Source organism: Triturus cristatus, chromosome 1_2 (assembly GCF_964204655.1).
Source record: "Triturus cristatus chromosome 1_2, aTriCri1.1, whole genome shotgun sequence".
Taxonomy (NCBI): domain Eukaryota; kingdom Metazoa; phylum Chordata; class Amphibia; order Caudata; family Salamandridae; genus Triturus; species Triturus cristatus.
In genome coordinates, this window is record NC_140580.1 from 348,160,121 (window position 1) to 348,182,286 (window position 22,166).

Genomic DNA, 22,166 nt, shown 5'->3' on the forward strand with positions numbered 1-22,166 from the left:
AGTCCCTTCCTCGTTTCACTGCTCGGCGGATCTGGTTTTGCCTGTTTTCTGTCCCGGTCCTCTTTCGGAGGTTGAGGTGCGACTGCATTGTATGGACGTTCGGCTGGCTCTGGAGGTGTACTTGCTGCATACTAAGTTTTTTGTAAGGTGGATTCCCTTGTTGTGACCTTTAGGATGGCTGGTCAAGGTCTGAAGCCTTCTGGGGCTACCCTCAGTCGTTGGCTGCGGTGGGCTGTGGGGGCTGCTTATGAGGCTTGTGGTGTGTTGGTGCCCGGGTCGATTCAGGGGAGGTCGACTCAGGGGGTGGCTGCTTCCTGGGCTTGTTTTCAAGGGGCTCCCATGACAGGGATCTGCAGGGCTGCTACCTGGAGTTCCCCTTACACCTTTATGTCCCATTATCGTTTGGTGGTGGGTGGGACTGAGTCTGTTGGGTTTGGGGACGCTGTGTGGCGTTCTGCTCTAGTGGTGTGACTTTTTGCTGCGCTATAATAAAGTCTGTTTTTGCTACTGAGTGAAGCCGATTCTTGCTTTGGTATCTGCTCGTGTGGTTTGGACTGGGACGGGGAGGGCTGATGAGGAGGTAATGTTCGGTTATTTACCGGAAATATTCATTACTCTGAGTCGTAGCCCTCCCCGTCCCAGTCCGGGTTTTTCTCAACCCTCCCTCCCTGTTCGGCTTCTTGCGCTTGGTGGTACAGGATGGGGATAGTGGGGTCACATTTTATATGCCTCAGGGTGTAGGTGTGGCCTGGAGGGAAGGGATGGGCTTATAGTTTTGCTTGGGAGTTTCTGGTGGGAGGAGCTATGCTCATGTGGTTTGGACTGGGACAGGGAGTGCTACGACGCGGAGTAATGAATATTACAGGTAAGTAACCGTACATTATCATGAAGGCTCTCAGTAAAAGGACAATACAGAATAAAAGCAATGTCATTAAGGCTCTCAGTAAAAGAATAATACAGTATAATAGGCTAAATCAAACAGGGACTTATTTGGATCAAAATCAGTAGGAAATAAAACAGCATCCGTTGTAGCATAGGATAGGTCTCTGACTCACACCTAAATCTGACAGTTTGTATAAGACTTCTTCTCAGAATGAAAAATAACCTGCAGATTCATCATGGTTTGAGCAAAGAAATATATTTTCAACAAATCAGGAAACTAGATTTAAGAGTGTAACTCAGCACTTCCACCTAAGCACTAGAGCACTATATGAGTATTGGGTCAGCCCCTCTGAAGTAATGTCATTGAAAGGGATGAGAACAAACCTTTTACAAACGCAACAGAGAAACATTGTGAATGAATACAATGCTGCATGCAGGAGGAAGAGCCTTGAAGACCTGATACATCTGTGATTTCATGCCAGAGTGTTCTTGGAGAACTGTGTCATTCATAAATAAACATGCCTTTCCTAACTGTGGGCAGCAGAAATGAACAGTGAGTGTGACATCCATTTTAGAGAAGATTTGGTTGAGGCCTCGTTCGCATAAGCCAAGTATATACACTATTACTGGTCATATCAAAATGTTTTCAAAAGCAATAGCATTAGCATAAGTGTACAAATGTGAATCGAGTGTAGATTACTAGTATGCACTTTGTTAAGAATGCACTTGCAATTTTTTTTAAAGTTTCCCCGAGCCTATGAATATTCATGGGGGGTTTCAGCGGCCCTTCACCACATTCTACATGGTCCCCAACAGTTTACTTTACACCACAGAACCTAAATACATATGGCGCATTGAATTGAATATACACGCTATGCTGCATATGCATGTTCATTGTCTTGCACGCATTTAATAGAAACAGCTACATTTATTTTAGCACTTGCTTCCGTCTGCTTTCCTTGTTGTTCTTGAATCATCACACACGTTTTCTTTAGAAACTCGTTGAATATATACAGAGCTGTGGACAGCAAAACCTACTACCGGTTGAAAACTGAGGGCATATCTGTTGTGCCATGCCGTGCCGTCTAGTGACCACGTCACCGCCCCCTTTTGGTGTCGCTGTTATATTCCTGGAGACTTGTTGCTTGCATTGTTTACAATTTGCAGCAGTAGTGCGTGACAAAATTGTTGGTGTCAAAGTGAGAAGCCTTACCATAACGTGTTGTAAAGCGCTCGTTCACCCAAGGGTATCTTGGCGCTAAATAACAAGGGTCAGATTTACAAGCCCCTTGCGCCACTTTTGCGTCACTTTTAACATGGGAAAAGTGACGCAAAAGTGGCGCAAGGGGCTTGTAAATCTGCTCCCATGTTTATTCAACTTGAGCAAATGGTAGCCTAATTCCTGGTTTCCTGGTGAGGCACGTTATGAAGATAATTTGCATTCTGAGGGCAGCAAATTTATCGGTGAGCAAGAGGAAGTATTCTGCTTTCAAGGCAGGCCCCGCGCTGAAATGTCAGCACACTGGATTAAGTCGGACAGCCAGCCCTGAGCCCTCCTGTCACTGCGGTTCCCCAGGGGGCCGGTCCACTATCCGTGTCGACCTACTAGGACTTAAGGCGCCCCAAGCAGCGCAGGGTGCCCCTAACCCTTCACGGGGCTCCCACGCAGCCAATGCCAACGAAAGTCTGTAAAGTGTGGGGGACTCGGGCCCCTCATTACATTCTACAGGTGGGGCCCTCATTGTGTGTTACGCAATTGCCGACCTGTGATTTCTTCTGCTCGCCTCACGATGAGCGGCACAAAAGGCAGAAACTACAATTTTCAGCCGGGAGTGGTACACAATGGCAGTGCATCGTTATTAGGTCACTGATTGTGCGGGGTGAGGGCGGGGGCTTTCATGTGTGGGAGCACCGGGGAGCTACTCCTGGTAGAAAGGCCCGCGCGGCGCGGCACTGTGCCAGTGAGGCATTTTTTTAGCCCAAAGCCCAGACTCCCATGCCACGGAGCGTTCTACCGACGGTGAGTACTCACTTCTCTTGCCTCTCGCATGCATTTGCTTTTTGGTTTCTTCGTCTCTTGGCGCTGCAACACGAAAAAGTGTGAGTATTTTTTGTTTCCGAAAAAGCAAGCAGGGTTGAGACTGAGATTGGGGCAACACAGGGAAGACGCTAACGATAGTGTAGTGGCGTCGGCTGTTCTAAGGGTGAAGGTGTTATGGGTGAAGGGGTAAATGGTTCAGGGGTGAAAGTTTAAGAGTTAGGTGGGATGGGTAAAGTATGTAGGAATTAATGGTTTAGGGATGAAGAGTTTATGGATGAAGTAAGAAGCATTTAGTCATGGAGATTTTTGGGGTGAATAATGAAGGGTTTATGGGCAAGGGTTGAAGGGGTTAGGGTGAAGAGTTCAGGTGTAAAAGCTGAATGGTTTTAGAGTGAATGGTTTATGGGTGAAAGGTTTAAGGATGAACAGTGATGGTTTTAAGGGTGAAATGTAAAGTGTTTATGGATGAACAGTTTTGCGGCAAACGATTAAGGAGTGAATGGCTAAGGGTTCAGGTCTGAAGAGTTAAGGAATTGATGGAGAAGGATTTAAGGCTGGAGTGATTAGGGTTTACAGGTGAAGGATTTAAGGGTGAAGGATGAAGGCTTAAAGAGTGAATGCTGAAGCATATAAGCATACATGGTTTAGGGTAAAGGGCAAAGTGGTAAAGGGTAAAATGTTTTAGAGTGATTGGTGAGTTTAAGAGTGAAGAGTTTGTTATTGAAGGGCTTAAACATGAACGTTGGAAGGTTTAAGGGTGAAGGGTTTAGGGGTGAATGGGTTTAAGGGCAGGCAGTTTAATAGGTAAGGGTCCAAGAGACAAGGGTTTACGGGTAAATGGTTTAAGGGTAAATGGTTTATGGGTTTAGGGGTGTAGGATTCAGGGGTTGAAAAGTTTAAGGGCGAAGGATGAAGCATTTAGGAATGAGGGCTTTATGGATAAAAGATGAAGGGTTAAGGACTTAGAAGTAAAAGATGAATGGTTTAAGGCGAAAGGTTTAAGAATGAAAAGTGAAGGGCTTACGGATGCTATGTGAAATGTTTATGGATGAATGGTTTAGGGTCTAGGAGTGAAGGGCTAGGGGGCGAATAGTGGCGGGATTATGGATGAAAGTCGAAGGCTTTAGAGATGGGAAGTTTAAGGGTAAAGGGAATTCAGGGCGTTGATAAAAGTAACATAAAAAAGGGGGATAAACTACTTGGAAAATGGGTATTGTCACAAGACAAATGTACAGAACAACGAGAAGGTGATGAACTCATTGACCAAAATTGGGATTTTTCCCTCAACAATGAGGAAATGGTAAATGTAAAAAAAGGAAAATGGTAAACGTAAGCAGTAAAACGTTGCAAGGAGATCGAGGACAAACAAACGGCAGGAGAGGAAATGATATATATACTGATATTTTGTTTATGTTTTAAGGTAATGCTAAAGCTTGTAATGCGGCAAGACATTCTGGGGTTGGAGAAAAAGTGATTGCAAGTAAATAAGAACGGAAGTTATGCATTTGCCTGTATTTAGATATTAATAAAGTATGATGTGACAATGTAATTTGCGGCTGACAACTCTAAAAGGAGTTGCTTATTTGCTCTTGCTGAATTAGTTTAGGATGTCCTCCTCTTGGGACCAGAGTCAGTTTCCTCAGTTGATAGGAGTGTTGATCAACATGGCCTGGAGATGGCCTGATGGCTTGGTAGAGGTCAATCAATCAATCATTTGTATAGCGCACTAATCACCCGTGAGGGTCTCAAGGCACTGGGGGGGGGGTGCAGCTACTGTTCGAACAGACAGGTTTTGAGAAGTCTCCTGAAGGTCAGCAGGTCCGGGGTCTGACGCAGCTGTGTGGGTAGGGTCTTCCATGTCTTGGCGGCGAGGTAGGAGAAGGATCTGACACCGGTGGTGGTCCTGTGGATGCGTGGGACCATGGCGAGGGCGAGGTCGGCGGAGCGAAGCTGGCAGTTTGGGGTGTAGAAGGTGAGACGTTTGTTGAGGTACGCTGGTCCGGCGTTGTGGAGTGCTTTGTGAGCATGGGTGAGGAGCTTGAAGGTGATCCTCTTGTTGACTGGGAGCCAGTGGAGGTCTTTCAGGTGGGCGGTGATGGGGGTGTAGCAGGGTATGTCGAGGATAAGGCGTGCGGAGGCGTTCTGTATGCATTGGAGTCTTTTCTGGAGTTTGGCCGTGGTTCCTGCGTAGAGGGCATTGCCGTAGTCCAGTCTGCTGCTGACGATGGCCTGGGTGACCGTCCTTCTAGTTCTGGTGGGGATCCATCTGTAGATCCTGCGGAGCATTCGGAGGGTGTTGAAGCAGGAGGAGGAGACAGCGTTGACTTGCTGGATCATTGAAAGCGATGAGTCCAGGATGACCCCCAGGTTGCGTGCGTGGTTGGTGGGTGTGGGTGCAGCTCCCAGGGCGGTTGGCCACCAAGATTCGTCCCAGGCGGAAGGGGTGGAGCCGTGGATGAGGACCTCTCTCTTGTCTGATTTAAGTTTCAGGCGGCTGTTCTGCATCCAGTAGGCGACGCCCTTCATTCCTTCCTGGAGATTGGTGATTGAGAGGATCAGCTGAGTGTCGTCGGCGTAGGAGATGATGTTGAGGTTGTGCGAGTGGACGATGTTGGCAAGCGGTGCCATGTAGACGTTGAAAAGGGTGGGGCTGAGGGTGGATCCTTGGGGCACGCCGCAGATGATCTTGGTGGCTTCAGAACGGAATGGGGGGAGGCGGACCCTCTGGGTCCTGTCAGTGAGGAAGGAGGTGGTCCAGTCCAGGGCTTTATCGCGTATTCCTGTGTCGTGTAGGCGTGTGCGTAGGGTGTGGTGGCAGACGGTGTCGAAGGCGGCAGAGAGGACCAGGAGGATAAGGGCCGTGGTTTCGTTGTTGTCCAGTAGGGTCCTGATGTCGTCTGTGGCAGTGATGAGGGCAGTTTCGGTGCTGTGATTGCTGCGGAATCCAGATTGGGACGGGTCCAGGATGTTGTTCTCCTCGAGGAAGTGGGTCATTTGCCTGTTGACGATCTTTTCGATTACTTTTGCCGTTGATTGAGACCATAGCTGAACGTAGTGTAACTCTCTTATGCAATCTACCTGCCAATTGAATAGAGGTAGGATATTGGTCACTGTGAGGAAGGTGGTTTATTATATGATGTGGTTGTGCAACCTCACTATTTAATAAACTCACTATGTGCATATGACCCCGTTAGATTTCATTTGAAAAACCATAGCTCAACCCTGAGTAACTGTGGATCTGAACAGTCATTTTTTAGCAAAGAAACAAGTGTAAATCATTAAAAGTACTAAACAATTGAATGAGAAAGAACGGCAACAAAATACTTTATAAAAATAGGTTACTTTGTTATCTATAAATAGATGCCTCAATGACAAAAATCCACCAGAGGGTTCTGGAGATATGAATTTCCACTGAAAAAATAAATCACTACTTTTTCATTCAGTGCAATAAATGATTGTAATAGAACACACACGGGTTCAACTTTGCAAACATTTAGAAATCCTTTACAAAGTTGTAAACTTCTACTCTGGCGCACTCTGGACAACCGGCCCAGGAAGGGAGCAAGACACAGGGGCCACAGAGGCTTTGTTAGACTGTTACCTCACAGTCAAAGCAGCCCCAGTCCAGTACCAGGATCTAAGAGACTTCAACAGAGTGGTCCTTTGTAAGGGATACAGGATGCTGCAGGATGCATCGGAAGCTGATCCGGTGACATGGAATTAGGGGCATCAATGCTCAAAATACATGGGCAGAGAAAGTGGCATATATAATGGGATCGGCAGTTCCTAGGTGCCACCTTCCCAACCTTACTGATGTTTATATCTGACATGGGACAAGAGACCAGTAGAGCACAGAAATTGTGGTGAGGCTAACAATAGGCTCCCTGGTAAATGTACTAATGTAGAATGAGTCTTGGTACAGGTCAATGAGGGCAAAAAATAATTGACTTGTATATAAGGAGTAGAAAAGTTGGTGTAGTGAGGGTAAGGCAGGCCAGAGTGTGGCATCAGGAAAGACTAAGAGTTAGAAAAAAGCTGTTGGAGTGGCACAAACACAGAGAGTAGCGAGGAGGAAGAACTGAAACAAACAAACAAAAGAAGGGCTTTTGAGAAAAGGCAAAAGACCATCTCTGAGACCTGGGAAGAGTATGTATGATTGTATGTGAATATATATATATATATATATATATATATATATATATATATATTCACTGAAAAAACCATAGGTTTCACACACGTTATAGTTAGGAATTAGCATTTAAAAAACCTTGCAAATTCACTGAAAAAACCATAGGTTTCACACATGTTGTAGTTAGCTGGACATTTTACTCATAAAAAACCAATGAAATTCCCCCGTTATAGTTAGTGCAGGCAACTATAACTCACGCGACCGCAATCCTCTGCTGATGCTAATACTGTATTTAGACACTTATTTGCCCATATCTTCTTCCATTAAATTTTAGCTATACATATATTACAAATATTTTTTTTTCATAAAGACACATATGTCATCAGCAGAGGATTGCGGTCGCGTGAGTTATAGTTGCCTGCACTAACTATAACGGGGGAATTTCATTGGTTTTTTATGAGTAAAATGTCCAGCTAACTACAACATGTGTGAAACCTATGGTTTTTTCAGTGAATTTGCAAGGTTTTTTAAATGCTAATTCCTAACTATAACGTGTGTGAAACCTATGGTTTTTTCAGTGAATTTGTACGGTTTTTTAAATGCTAAGTTACTTTACGCCGTTCGTGGCGTGCGCGCCCACTTAACGCAGTTCGTTCCGTGCGCACCGCGTGCCCACGTTACGCTGGATGGGCCATGTACGCACGATGCGCTTCGAGCACCGTCCGCACACGGAGGACATATTATGCGCTTCGTTGTGAAAGGTAAACTATTAAATGTACCGTAGTCTAATAAGCCATGCACAAAAGGTGCCCTGCGGGCACCTTTTGCACACAGGGGGGGGAAATGTGGTTAATTTTTTTTTAATAATTAATTTTTACTGTACGCGTACGGTAAGCATAATCGCTGTTTTTTCGAAAAAATATAAAATTGAATTTTTGGCCTTGGGGGTTCTTTTGGGACACCTTAATCAAGGCTAGGTGGTTAGGAGCTGTCCAACCTGCCCCTTTACATGTTTTCAACCTTTGTTTTTCCTCCCCCCCTCAGAGTGCGAGAGAGAAAATGGCGGCCGCCGCTTCCTGGTTTCGACTGATTCGAATGTTTACTAAGATCTAACAGCCAATCAGAATCGCGCTCGCGCACGGCACCGTACGCGTACGGTAAGCTTACCGTAAGCGCACGGTAAGCGCACCGTAAGCTGCCACAGATATATATATTGATTTAAATGCTATTTTCTCAGGAACTACTGAACAGATTTACACCAGACCTACAAAAGGCACTTCCTTGACCTGTAGACTACCTCTCTGCCAAATTTCAAGTAACTCTGTTCAGCCGTTCGGGCTGTAGCTGTGTCTAAAGGTCCTATGGAAAAATGCATGGGAAAAACGCGTTTTGGGACCCCCCTTTTTTCTCAGCCCCCGCTTGACAAATCCCCCCGAGACTTTCAGGGTAGGAGCGGAGCGTAGCGCCCCATTAGTTTCGAAAATTTCGCGAGGATTCGTTGACCGGCGCCAAAGTTATTCCAAATAGAATGTTGCGGTTTTCCTATGGAAACAGGGTCCTAACTATAACTACCTACTGGCGACCGCCAGTAGGTAATATATATATATATATATATATATATTACCTACTGGCGGTCGCCAGTAGGTAGTTATAGTTAGGACCCCTTTTCCATAGGAAAACCTCAACATTCTATTTTGAATAACTTTGGCGCCGGTCGACGAATCCTCGCGAATTTCTCAAAATAGGTGGGGCGCTACGCTCCGCTCCTACCCTGAAAGTCTCGGGGGGATTCGTCAAGCGGGGGCTGAGATAAAAGGGGGGTCCCAAAACGCGTTTTTCCCATGCATTTTTCCATAGGACCTTTAGAACGAGCTACAGCCCGAACGGCTGAACAGAATTACTAGAAATTTGGCAGAGAGGTAGTCCTCAGGTCAAGGAAGTGCCTTTTGTAGGTTTGGTGTAAATCTGTTCAGTAGATCCTGAGAAAATAGCCTTTAAATCAATATATATATCTGTGGAAGCTTACGGTGCGCTTACCGTGCGCTTACGGTAAGCTTACGGTAAGCTTACGGTACGCGTACGGTGGCGTGCGCGAGAGAGATTCTGATTGGCTGTTAGATCTTAGTAAACATTCGAATCGGTCGAAAACAGGAAGCGGCGGCCGCCATTTTCTCTCTCGAACTGTCAGGGGGGTGAATAAAAAAGGTGGATAATGTGAAAAGGGGGCAGGCTCGACAGTTCCTGACCCCCTAGCCTTGGTCAGGGGGTCCCAGAAGGACCCTCAAGGGCAAAAATAAAAAAAAATTATTTTTCAAAAAATCGCCGTATGCGCGTAGCGTACGCGCACGGCGACCTGCGGAATTACGCGTACCGTGCGCGCACGGAAAAAAATTTTTTGTGAAAAGGGAAGCTTAAAAAAAAATAAAAAAAATTGTGAGGTAAGGTTGGCTCTTATAAGAGCCGTTGGGTTCATACAGGGATGGAGGAAAGAAAGAATGGGAGTATTATGAGCGTCTACAAACATGCTGGTCTATCTTATTGTTAATAAGGGGAAGACTGACCTCCCCAAAAACAATAAGACCACCACATTTTGTACACCTCATTTCAACACTCGCAAATCGAGGGTTGATGTCCAAAGGAAAAGAAGAAGGTGATGCTCCAACAACAGAGGAAGGGCTCAGCTGAGCTGCCGATGATGTACTCGGCTGAGCATCTGAGGCTGGGCTCTGGTGACTTACTGAAGAGTTTTCTCCAGTATGTCGAGCAAAGGTCCTTGGGTGTTTGTCCTGAAGGTGTCTCATCATAGAGTGATTTCCAAAGGAATATTTCCTACTTGGATTTCCTCTTGATAAAACACGATCACAAAGTATGCAAGTGACCTTTGGAGCATTGACCTTTTTCTCCCCCTCTGGAAAAGTGAAATACTCCCATACAAAAGAAGTCTTTTGTTTCCTCCTTCTCTGGATCATGGTGGTGCTGCTGGCCTCACTCTCAGAAGAGCCCTGCTGTTCTGCCATTGTATCCCAATGTCAATCCAGCTCCTGCTCCTAGAGAATCACAAGCAGAAATGAGGGGAATGGGTGTGGTGTGGGAAGAATCTGGAACTGAAAGTAGTATCAACCAATGAAAAGTGTTCTTTCAAGCAGTAAAGAGGGGAATGGGTGTGGTGTGGGAAGTTTCTGGAAGTGAAAGTAATTTCAACCAATAAAAAGTGTTCTTTGTAAGTCACATGACCTACCGTGCGCGCACGTGACGCTTACGGTGCGCTTACGCAGCGCTTACGTCACTTTCGCGCATGCGCATTACACGCCCCTGCGTAACCGCGACGTTGCTTCCGGGTGTACGCGTACGGCACGCACGTATCACGTATCGCGCATGCGCATTACACGCCCCTGCGTAACCGCGACGTTGCTTCCGGGTATACGCGTACGGCACGCACGTATCACGTAGGCGCGCTGCACTAATTACGTCCAGAGCGCGTAGCGTCAGCTTACCGTACGCGTATTTTACAAGCGCGTAGCGTCAGCTTACCGTACGCGCACGGAAAAAAATGCATAAAAAAAAAACCTTTCGATAATGCAGGATATAGTACATAAATTATTAAAAAAAGGCTTACAAAAAATGAAATAAAAAAAATTTCCATTAAATTATAATAAAAATATAAAATCGAAATAAAAAACCACTATCCACATTGACCCCACCCCCTGTGCTTTTGGTGGCGTTAAGTGGGCGCGCACGCCACGAATGGCGTAAAGTAACTTAGCATTTAAAAAAACGAAAAAAATAAACTGAAAAAACCATAGGTTTCACACACGTTATAGTTAGGAATTAGCATTTAAAAAACCTTGCAAATTCACTGAAAAAACCATGGGTTTCACACACGTTATAGTTAGGAATTAGAATTTAAAAAACCTTAGAAATTCAGTGAAAAAACCATAGGTCTCACACACGTTATAGTTAGGAATTAGCATTTAAAAAACCTTAGAAATTCAGTGAAAAAACCATAGGTTTCACACATGTTATAGTTAGCTGGACATTTTACTCGTAAAAAACCAATGAAATTGCCCCGTTATAGTTAGTTCAGCTAACTATAACTCGCGCGCCCGCAATGCACTGCTGATGACGTCACATATTACATCACTCATGACATGGTCAGTGACATCACTCATGACATCACTGATGACATCTCAAATGACATCACTGATGACATCACTGATGACATCATCCTTGTGATAGAGTGGCAGACCTCCTCTTCCCCTAATATAACCTTTGACACACACATTCAAAAATAGAGACTAAAATTTACAAAACAATGGACATACCAACAACAACCTCTTCAGTAATTCTAAGATCCACATACACATCCACTCATTCACCAACAGTCCAATACAGTCACTCATACATGTACTCACTCATCATATGTACTCATACACCTATACATCCTGTTACACAATGCCACTCATCCATAGAGCAACTCACACACATAGTCACTCATGCTAATAAAGAATCAAACATACATTTACTTGCATATACAGTTATACACACACCACCACACTTACTTCTACGGAAACTTACACATACTTAGTCTTTTAAACAATCACTTATAGAAACACATACTTATTCATACAGGAACTCTTTCAATCTCTCACATATACTCACATATATACACCAATAGTCACATATACTAGTTTTAAACATATGTAGTTACTCATAAAGACACTATTGAGACAGTCATTCACTCACTAACACACCCATACACACACTCATCCACCCATGCAGTCCTGCACACATGCTCTGTTTAACACATACAAACAGTGAGTCACTCATTCATGCACCTATGCACTACGTAATACCCCCCACCGAACCATGCAGACACTCAGACTGATACTCAAAAAACCAACTAATAACCTATATAGACACCCATGTAGCTACTCACCAACCCATGCAGCCACTTATACACAAAGTGAGAGACTGATACAGATATTTACATATTTAAACATTACTCACTAAGCCATGTATTCACTAAGATACACTTAATCAGTCAGTTATACAATCAATTTTTCAAAAGCAAATCATCCATTTAGACACTTATATACCCATTTATTCTTCCATCGTCCTTGAGATATACATATATAAAACATATTTAATTTTCAGAAAAATACACATTCACTGGATGATGTCATCAGTGATGTCATTTGAGATGTCATCAGTGATGTCATGAGTGATGTCACTGACCATGTCATGAGTGATGTAATATGTGACGTCATCAGCAGTGCATTGCGGGCGCGCGAGTTATAGTTAGCTGAACTAACTATAACGGGGCAATTTCATTGGTTTTTTACGAGTAAAATGTCCAGCTAACTATAACATGTGTGAAACCTATGGTTTTTTCACTGAATATATATATATATATATATATTATCTACTGGCGGTCGCCAGTAGATAGTTATAGTTAGGATCGTGTTTCCATAGGAAATCCGCAACATTCTATTTGGAATAACTTTAGCGCCGATTGACGAATCCTCGCGAAATTTCAAAATAGGTGGGGCGCTCCGCTCCGCTCCTTCCCTGAAAGTCTCGGTGGGATTCGTCAAGCGGGGGCTGAGAAAAAGGGGGGGTCCCAAAACGCGTTTTCCCCATGCATTTTTCCATAGGACCTTTAGTCCAAGCTACAGCCCGAACGGCTGAACAGAATTACTTGAAATTTGGCAGAGAGGTAGTCCTCAGGTCAGGGATGTGCCTTTTGGTGTAAATCTGTTCAGTATTTCCTGAGAAAATAGCATTTAAATCAATATATATATCTATAAGCGTGCACCGTGCGCGTACGGTAAAACTTACCGTACGCGCACGCTGCCGTGCGCGAGCGCGATTCTGATTAGTTGTTAGATCTTAGTAAACATTCGAATCGGTCGAAACCAGGAAGTGTCGGCCGCCATTTTGTCTCTCGCAGTCTGAGGGGGTGAAAAAAAAAGGTGGAGAACGTGAAAAGGGGGCAGGGTGGACAGTTCCTGACCCCCTAGCCTTTGTCAGGGGGTCCCAGAAGGACCCCCAAGGGCAAAAATTTCCTTTAATTTTTTTGTGAAAAATCGCGGAGTACGCGTAGCGTGCGCGTACGGCAGAAACGGAAAAATTCTGCGAACTGCGTAATGTGGGCGCGCGGTGCGCTAAGCGCACTGTGCGCGTACGGTACGCGCACGGGGAAAAACCTTAAAAAAAAAAAATACATAACTTAGCATTTAAAAAACCGTACAAATTCACTGAAAAAACCATAGGTTTCACACACGTTATAGTTAGGAATTAGCATTTAAAAAACCTTGCAAATTCACTTAAAAAACCATAGGTTTCACACATGTTATAGTTAGCTGGACATTTCCCTCGTAAAAAACCATTGAAATTCCCCCGTTATAGTTAGTGCAGGCAACTATAACTCACGCGACCGCAATCCTCTGCTGATGACGTCAGATATTACATCACTGATGACATATGTGTCTTTCTGAAAAAAAAATATTTCTAATATATGTATAGCTAAAAATTAATGGAAGAAGACATGGGTAAATAAGTGTCTAAATACAGTGATGTAATATCTGACGTCATCAGCAGAGGATTGCGGTCGCGTGAGTTATAGTTGCCTGCACTAACTATAATGGGGGAATTTCAATGGTTTTTTACGAGGGAAATGTCCAGCTAACTATAACATGTGTGAAACCTATGTTTTTTTAAGTGAATATATATATATATATATATATATCTACTCCAGAATATCAAATACCCTGGGGCATTGAAAGTAAGCTGATATAGATAACTACTGACTGACCATTCTCAAAATACCTTGATCATATACATATTACCTTGTAGGTGAAAGCATCTGGGTACTTAGGTGTGAGTCAGAGCTTTTAAAGGAAAGGTATTTTGTGTTTTCTTAGTTTATTGTCATTTGGCATATCTGCATAAAACTTTTTAAAAGAAAGTACATCCTCTTTGGGTCTCTCATGAAATGAAATGAAATGAAATGAAATGGCGATTTATAGAGCGGGAAACAATCACCCAAGGTGTCACGGCGCTTGCTCAATTTGAGGCAGGATTTTAGCTAAGGGGTTCGCAGGCACTTTAAAGTCTAAACAGTCAAGACTTTAACGCTTTCCTGAAAGCTAACAGATGTGTTTCCTGTTTCAGTTTCCACAACCTAGTTGCACCCAATACAAAGCTTCTTCCCCCCAGGAGCATTTTTTCACCCTGGGAACAATAAGATCGTGAGCAGAGGATGAGCGAAGAGTACGTGCTGGGGTGTAGGGTATCAAATTCCATTTTAAAAATCCCGGTCCTATGTCCTGTGTGGTCTTAAAGACAATACATAGAGCCTTAAACTCAATACGTGTTTTTTATTGGCAACCAATGTAAATCCTGAGCGCCTTTGACACAGATTTGTGTCTTGGGATGTTCAACAAGAGCCTAGCCGCTGCATTCTGCACCACCTGCAATGTAGATAGCCACTTTTTCCGGGGCTTGATAAAAAGTCCATTACAATAGTCAGCCCTTGAGAGGACAAGCGCTGAGACCACTAATTTATGGAGCTCAGCTGGGATGAAAGGGAAGATTTTTCGTAGAAGTTTTAGCGTATATAAAGAGAGGGAGGTAACCTGGTTGACGTGGTTTTCAAATGAAAGTTTGGAGTAAAAAATGACTCCCAGGTTCTTAACCTTGGTCAATGGTGTCGGTAGTGACCCAAATTCCAGGGGCCAGAGATTGGGTGACCAGAAGTTTGTGTGAGCACCAAAAAGTAGGACCTCAGTCTTGCTGGAGTTAAGTTTTAAGCAATTGGCAGCCATTCATTCCCCCACCTGACGGAGGCAGGAATGGAACTGTTTCATAGTGTCAGTGGGGAATCCTGACACTGAGACGATAATCTGCGTATCGTCTGCATAAGAAACAGCCGAAAAACCCAAGGACCTGATCAATTTTGCCAATGGTGCAACATAAATATTAAAAAGGGTTGGGCTCAGAGAGGATCCCTGTGGCACCCCACATGGTAATGTAAAATTGGGTGATCTGAGGTTATCCAAAGCCACAAATTGTTCCCTGCCCGATTCAAGTAGGGTGAGTGCATTCTCTTTGACACCAATTCCCCTTAGAACTTCCAGGAGTTTCTGATGGTTCACCGTGTCAAACGCTGGCGAGAGGTCAAGCAGCACACGTGCTGCACTGCCCCCCGAGTGGAGTGTTTGCCTAATCATTTCCGAAGATGTGATCAATGCCAATTCGGTACTGTGATGTTTTCGAAACCTGAACTGAGTGTCATCTAATAGAGCATTCCTTTCAATGTATAGGATATTATTCATGGCTTTCTCCGCATTTTCGCTGGTAGCGGAAGTCTGGAGATTGGGCGGTAGTTATTGGGATCAGAATCATCAAGGTTTGGTTTCTTTAAAAGGGGGAGCACGGAGGCCAACTTCCAACTGGTGGGGAAAATGCCAGCAGAAAATATTTGAATAAAAATGGGCATCAGATGAGGCCCAAAAATCTCAGGTAAGAGATGAAAGATTTTTGGAGGACATAAGTCCAGTGGAGAACCTGATTTAATGGATCTTAGCAAGTCAAATGTTGCTTCCATTGTCAGTGCCAGAAAAGTAGATAATTCAGGAGAATCCCTGAGTTCAGCGTGGATATTGGGAGTAATACTGGCAATCCGAGATCCGCCTGAAGCATCTGAAAAGGTAGCTATTTCTTGATCAGCAGTATTGGCGAAACTGTCCTAGACCGCCTTAACTTTATCTTGGAATAACGTAGCCACCCTGTCGCAAAATGCCTCGGTTTTAGGTGAGTCAGCAGCCTCAGCGCATTTGGCTAATCGTTTTACTGTCGAGAACAGTTCCTTTGACACATTTTTTGCTGTCAGTATGGCCGTAGTGAAATAGCTATTTTTTTCTTTAAAAATGTGTTCTTTATACTCAGGGAAGGCTGATTTAGAGTTAACTTTATTTTCCGGGTCGGGTGATAGTCTCTACCTCCTTTCCAGACGATGACATTTTTGTTTTTGTGTCCTAAGTTGCTCGGTATAGCAAGGTTCGGTAGGTCTGGGCCTATGGCTAGAGATGCATTTAGCTGGTAGTGTTTGGTCTATTGATTTTCTCAGCCAGTCTTCAAATGCAGCCACAGCTTCATTTGGACCTTCTAAGGGTGGTGGAGGGTTTTGGGCTAATGCAGATTGAAACACGCCCACTTCCAACCTATTTCATGCAGATCTGTCAATCTTCTCATAGGAAATTTTGCTCTCTGGCACTGAAAATTGGCTGAACAAAATCATGACAAGTTTAATATGAAGGTAGAACTTTATTCATGGGTTAAATCCTTTCAGTAGTTTTATTAAAATGGTGCTTGGGTTGGGCATGAAGAGGTTACATTTTAGAGATATCTGAACTATTAATTTGCGGCAGAGTCGCAGTACCTGATCTTCGGACTTCCACGGCTCCAATATTTTAAAAATACTCGGATCTGATGGGCCAAGAGAAAATGTTCTCCCTTCAGCCATTTCGGTGGATCCACAGTATGAGAATGATCTCATTGGTTGGCAGGAGCATTGAGAGGAAATGTTGCAGCGGTTATTAAAGTATGCTAGGAGGTAAAGAAGAGGAGCATTTAAGGAAGCATGTGTGTTACTACATTTGTATATGTAGGTACACAGATCTAGAGTTAAGAATAATAAACCTATTTAGTTGACAATAGAGTGGCAGTGGATATCTCGGAGTTCATATTTTTGCAGATCAAACCTAAAAACGTAATATTCTACTTGTACAACATATGGACACTGAACTAAGAAGAGAGAGACAATTGAATTGTCTTTATTGAACAGGAAGGAAGAGTTAAGAGCGAATGATCATGGCATAGGACCAAGTTGGGATATGGGTGATACACTGGACAAGGTAAGCTGAATGCAGCACCAAACAAATGAGAAAAAAAGGCAATCATCTAGTCAAGGAGGAGATAGAGAAACTATGAAATAAAAGAAAAAGTGTGTCAAAAAGTGCCGGAAGAAGAGAACACTATGACCTGTGAGAACCAACTTGCATCGATTAATGCTTGGGAGAAGAGAGGAAGGCAGGAGAAGGTGCAGAAGGGGAATATAAATAGATTATTTCCCGTAAAACAAGGAGAGAGGGCAAGAACCCAGTGAAGAGAGCAGAGGAAGGCAGGAGAAGGTGCAGAAGGGGAATATAAGTAGATTATTTCCTGTAAAACAAGGAGAGAGGGCAAGAACCCAGTGGAGGAGTACGATAAATTATGTTCTGATGAAACAACACAAGATGATATAAAAGCTGTAAAGGAACTGGAAACATCACTGACCACAGTTCCATACCACAAAGTACAACTATAACAAAGGCAAGCGCATTGGAAAGAGACACACAGGGGCAGTGAGAGGAATACAATGAACTTGACAGGTATAGATGATAAGGTAAGCCCAAGAGGCTGCAAGCTACCCATCATGGCCACAACAGAACCACTGGGGGGGTTACTTACTGATGGCCACTCAAGCACAGAATTAGGCAGCATGTTTTGTGTCTCTAATCAAAAAGTTACACAGGGAAGTGAGGTACACCTATTGTTAAGGGAAGAGGAATGTGAACTGGTATGTAGGTTATCTACAAATATTTTAAATCTCACTGACCTCATATAATAAAACAAATATATAATATATAAACATATACATACATAGAGGGGTGTTGGACTTGGCCCTTTTTGCAGGGTCATCCCTGAACTTTTGCCTTCCTCCTAGGCTTTTTTCTGACATGGTGTTGGTGTTTGTAGGACTCTGGGCACTTTAGCACTGCTGTCCAGTGTAAAGTGCATGCGTTCTCTGTGGTAAACATGGTAAGATTGGTCTACACCTATTTGGCGTATTTTAACTTAACTGTCAGTCCCTTGTAAAGTGGTATATCAGATACCCAGGGCCAGTAAATTAAATGCTACTCGTGGGCTTGCAGCGCTGATTGCGCCACCCACCAAAGTAGCCTTTCAAACTTGTCTCAGGTCTCTGCCATTGCAGGGCCTGTGTGCGCAGTGTTACTGCCGCTGTGACGTGACACCTAAAGTTTGTGCCACGTCTGTGACCCCCCTTTTACTGCATGTCAGTCACCCCTAAGGTAGGCCCTCGCTAGCACTATGGGCAGGGTGAGTTGTAGGTGGAAGGTAGGACAGGTACCTTAAGTGTGTGACATGTCCTGTAAGTGATGAACAGCCAATTTGGTTTCTCACTACTGTGAGACTGCCCTCTTATAGGAATGCATTGGGGATTCCCTGCTAAGTGTTTCAGTGGTAATTCCTGATATGAGAGGGGCAGCGTGGTCAAGTTTGGTATGTTTGGAATAGTAATATTAAATGCTGCATGATGGTGTGCACAGATTTATTATCACTATTTTAGAAATGCCACTTTTAAAAGTTGGCATTTCTGTGTGCTATGAGTCTGCCTGCCTGATGTGTATTGCATGTCTGGCTCTGGAGTGACAGGGGCTGGTGAGGTGTGTGGCTCCAGAGAGGGCAGGGTGAGTCAGTGCTAGGCTGAGTGGGCAGATCTGCATTTGGAGTAGTGGGAGGAGTAGTCCCTGACACTGAATAGGTCTGTGCCTGCCTGGGTGAATGCTGGCTCCGCCCCCTTGTGGTGTGTCTGATGACCGAGTCAAATCTGACAAAGGAGGGTGGGAGCCTGGTAAATAGAGTGCTTCAACCCCCCCCCCCCCGGAACTGGTTCCCCCAAGCCCTGTGCCAGGGCAGACAAAGAGAAATGCTGTATAAATATCGGGCTGTGACCCCATGAAAGAGGGCTTCCTTGTGCTGTTTGGCGGCTACTGGTGCCTGAAGGGCCCAGGAGGAACCACCACGAGGGACTGCCTCTCTGCTGGAGGGCCCTGTGAGCTGGCCTGCCTAGGCCCAGCCTTTGCCCTGCAACTTTGGGAATCAAGCGCCTCGTGAGCGCTGCACTGTTTTTCCTGTGCTCCAGGACAGGGAGAGTGCTGGAGCTCTGCAGCGCTGGGCTGCAACTTGCTCAGAAGGAATCCCGGCGTGGGGATTCCCCTGTGTTCCCAGAGGTAAAGCAGGAGCCTACCCCGAATTGTGGTGAAGCGGGAGCCCACCCCGCATGTTGGTGCCTTCGTGAGTGCAGCGGGAGACTACCCCACATTTTTGTGCTCCTCTGAGCGGGAACCTACCCCGCATTCTGTGCCTCTTGAAGCGGGAGCCTACCCTGCATTGCTGGACTGAGAGGAATCGCCGAGAGTGGTGAAAAACGGAAGCCAGGTGCCCGTGCCTTACTGTAGGTGGGGCCTGCAGCAACTACAGAGCCTCGCAGGCTACATTTCCGCCTCCCTCGGCCTCAAGGAGGAAGCAAGGCGGTTGCGGTCTGATTAGGGGCCGGAGCGAAGCCTGACCGTGGGCGGGAGCCTACCCCGCAGTGATGAGCCTCTCAGAAAGGGACCCAAGCCTCGTGGGCTCCATGCCGAAGTCCTGGTTGGAGGCCACGGTGATCGGAGGCGTCAAGGAAGATCCCGGTGAGTGGGGACCTACCGAGGCACATTGTCGGTGCCTGGAGCAGGTGCCGATCTGCCCAGGTGAGTGGGGCTGGTGTTGTGAATCAATATTGGTGCTGAGGAGTGCACCAGACAGTGCAGAGTGAATGGGGCTCTCAGGGCACAGTTAGTGCCAGTGCTGGTTTGATTTCCCCAAGCTGCACCGCAAGAAAGCAGGCAGCTGCAACGTAGGCTCAATTTGGTTCCCTGAGTCCCAGAGTGGGACCTGAGAGGCACGGTAGTGCCAGTGCGCCGCGAGAGCGCAGGTAGCTGCAACGATGGGGGCATGTTTATTTTTATAACAAGGAATGAGTGAGATACCCTCCCCCGCCCCAGTGCATTACGCACATTGGTTTTGCTGCCAAGGCAGCTGGAGGGCCACTTGGAAGGTCCCATAATTTGATGCCCTGACATTTGGCACAGAGGGCATTTGGGACCCCCGGAAGGCCAGTTGGCTGGGGGTCACTTTGGTGTACTGGTAGGGCGCAAGGCCCTAAAGGAATGCATAATGCATTTATGATAAAGGTGATGTATGCACCTGGGGCGTGTTACTAAGGTGCACTCCTAAATGGGATTAATGCCTAATGTGATGCAGACATAATGCGTTTATGTTGCTAATGCTGAGTACAGTATGTTGCCAGTAGTTACTGGTTGTTTTATATTTGCTACTTGTGCTTTCTAAAGGTTCTGACAGTGGCCCGATTGGCCCTGTCATGTATATAATCCCCTGTGAAATATTGCCTAGTGCCAGGTGGCACAGTGTACATTGGTGATTATGATTCTAATGTGTTTGTGATAATTCAACGGCTAATTTTTATATAACCTTGTGTGAAGTTCCTTTTGAAGTGTGCCTAGTGTGTTGCTGCTGTTGTGTGTGTGTTGCGCAAACGCTTTACACATTGCATCCGGGATAAGCCTGACTGCTCGTGCCAAGCTACCAAGGGGGTGAGCAGGGGTTATCTTCAGCGTGTAACTCCCTTGCCCTGAGTAGAGTGGTGGTTTCTGCCTGGCTTAGGCGCAAGCCCTAGCCAACCATAAATCCCATTTCTAACAAGGGGATTTGGGTCAGTCCACTTCATCCAATAGGCTTTTAAACTGTCATTCAAATTGTTATCCTGCCCACCACAGCATACATTGTGAGGATGTGGATCAGCTCACTACATCCATTTTTCTCTCTCACATTGTGAGTGACTGCCTTTTTTCCTGATCATCTGTGCCCAGTCACCTAAACATAGTGCACCTCAGTGCTTGGGCTGCTAGGATCATACTTTACTTTATTATTGCCTTTTCTTCTTTAATTGTTTTCCAGCTATCCTTGTCTGCTTAAACTGTGTCTTTTGGTTGCAGTGATTCAAAGCCAATAGTACATTTTCATGAGACTGATCATCATAGTCTTTATTCGAAAGTTCAAATTCATAAAAGACACAAGTATCACAAAGTTACAATTCATTAAAAACACAAAAATAAATGTAACAGGATCATAAAAGACATCATATAATAAATATTAAAATGGGTATTAAAAAAGGATTAAACAGTAAAGCAGACGACTAGATGATAGAATATCATATAAAATAAGGGGAGTTAAAACAGTAAAAGTATTCCATAACTCTATTACACAAAGCTCAATTAAGAATGACAGAGAGGGCGTAACAATTTGTTCCTTAGATACCATGCCCAGCCCAGATATTTGGCAAGACCAATGGAAATAATTGGTAGGGTATTAGTACGTAAGATCCTCAAGGCCACAATACTACTCCTAGTGCCCAAAGCCCTACACAATGGAGACAGCCAAATGCGTCTTGGGACAATATAAGCGTGGCATACAAACAAGAAATGACCAATCGATTCAGGCTGCATGCCACATACAGGGCATGCATCATTACCAGCATTTGACCAGCTACTAGTCAGTGACCTGAGTGGCAAGGAACCTATTCGTAGCTGAAAATATAATTTCCTGTCACTAGGTTTGGTAATCAGGTCCCAGTAAATTTCTAAGGCTGGAGTAATTTTTGTCACTAAGAACCAATTAGTCATCCAGGAGCTATTGACTTGGCTCCAGATCTTAAAATCAATATGTTCCCAATACAGCATTTTCAAGGAGGTCTTAGAAGGGAATGTCATTGTCAGTGGGTCACTCCACAGCCCCACCAAGCCCAAGTCAACCAAGGCAGCACGTATCTTCCTAAGCCAGCCAATCTTGTGAGAAGTGTCAGACTTGATAACATCCAAAAGTCCCCTGGCGTAGGAGGAGAGCTCCGGGGTAGACCACAACCTCCGCCAGTATAAAACAGGACGGAGGTTAGCTAATTCCAGGATAGCTCTCCTACCTAAATCATATCTTAAGGGGACCAATGGTGTACTCTGCGGTAGGCCTGTAATACTGCGTAGGAATTTATTTTCGACTACCGTTAGGGATCTCAAGGAGTCGAAACCCCATAGTTCTGCCCCATACAAGACAGAGCTTAAAGCCTTTGCCTCATAGACTTGAAGGACAGGTTTAATTGGCTTAGTAAAGGAGCTTTTAAACTCCTTGAGTAAAACCCCAGTAGTCTGCTGTAAC

The 22,166-nt window shown here is 44.8% G+C and overlaps 1 protein-coding gene across 2 annotated transcripts in view; it reads left to right on the plus strand.

The window, feature by feature from the left end:
* Positions 1–2,799: 2,799 nt before the first annotated feature.
* LOC146867306 (trypsin-like) overlaps positions 2,800–22,166 on the plus strand; it is a 97,364-nt gene continuing 77,997 nt past the window's right edge. For both annotated transcript variants that reach the window (XM_085614900.1, XM_085614894.1), the window contains exon 1: positions 2,800–2,902. In XM_085614900.1, the coding sequence (XP_085471026.1) occupies positions 2,879–2,902 (24 nt within the window). In that variant the 5' untranslated portion in view covers positions 2,800–2,878. The remainder of the gene's footprint in view (positions 2,903–22,166) is intronic.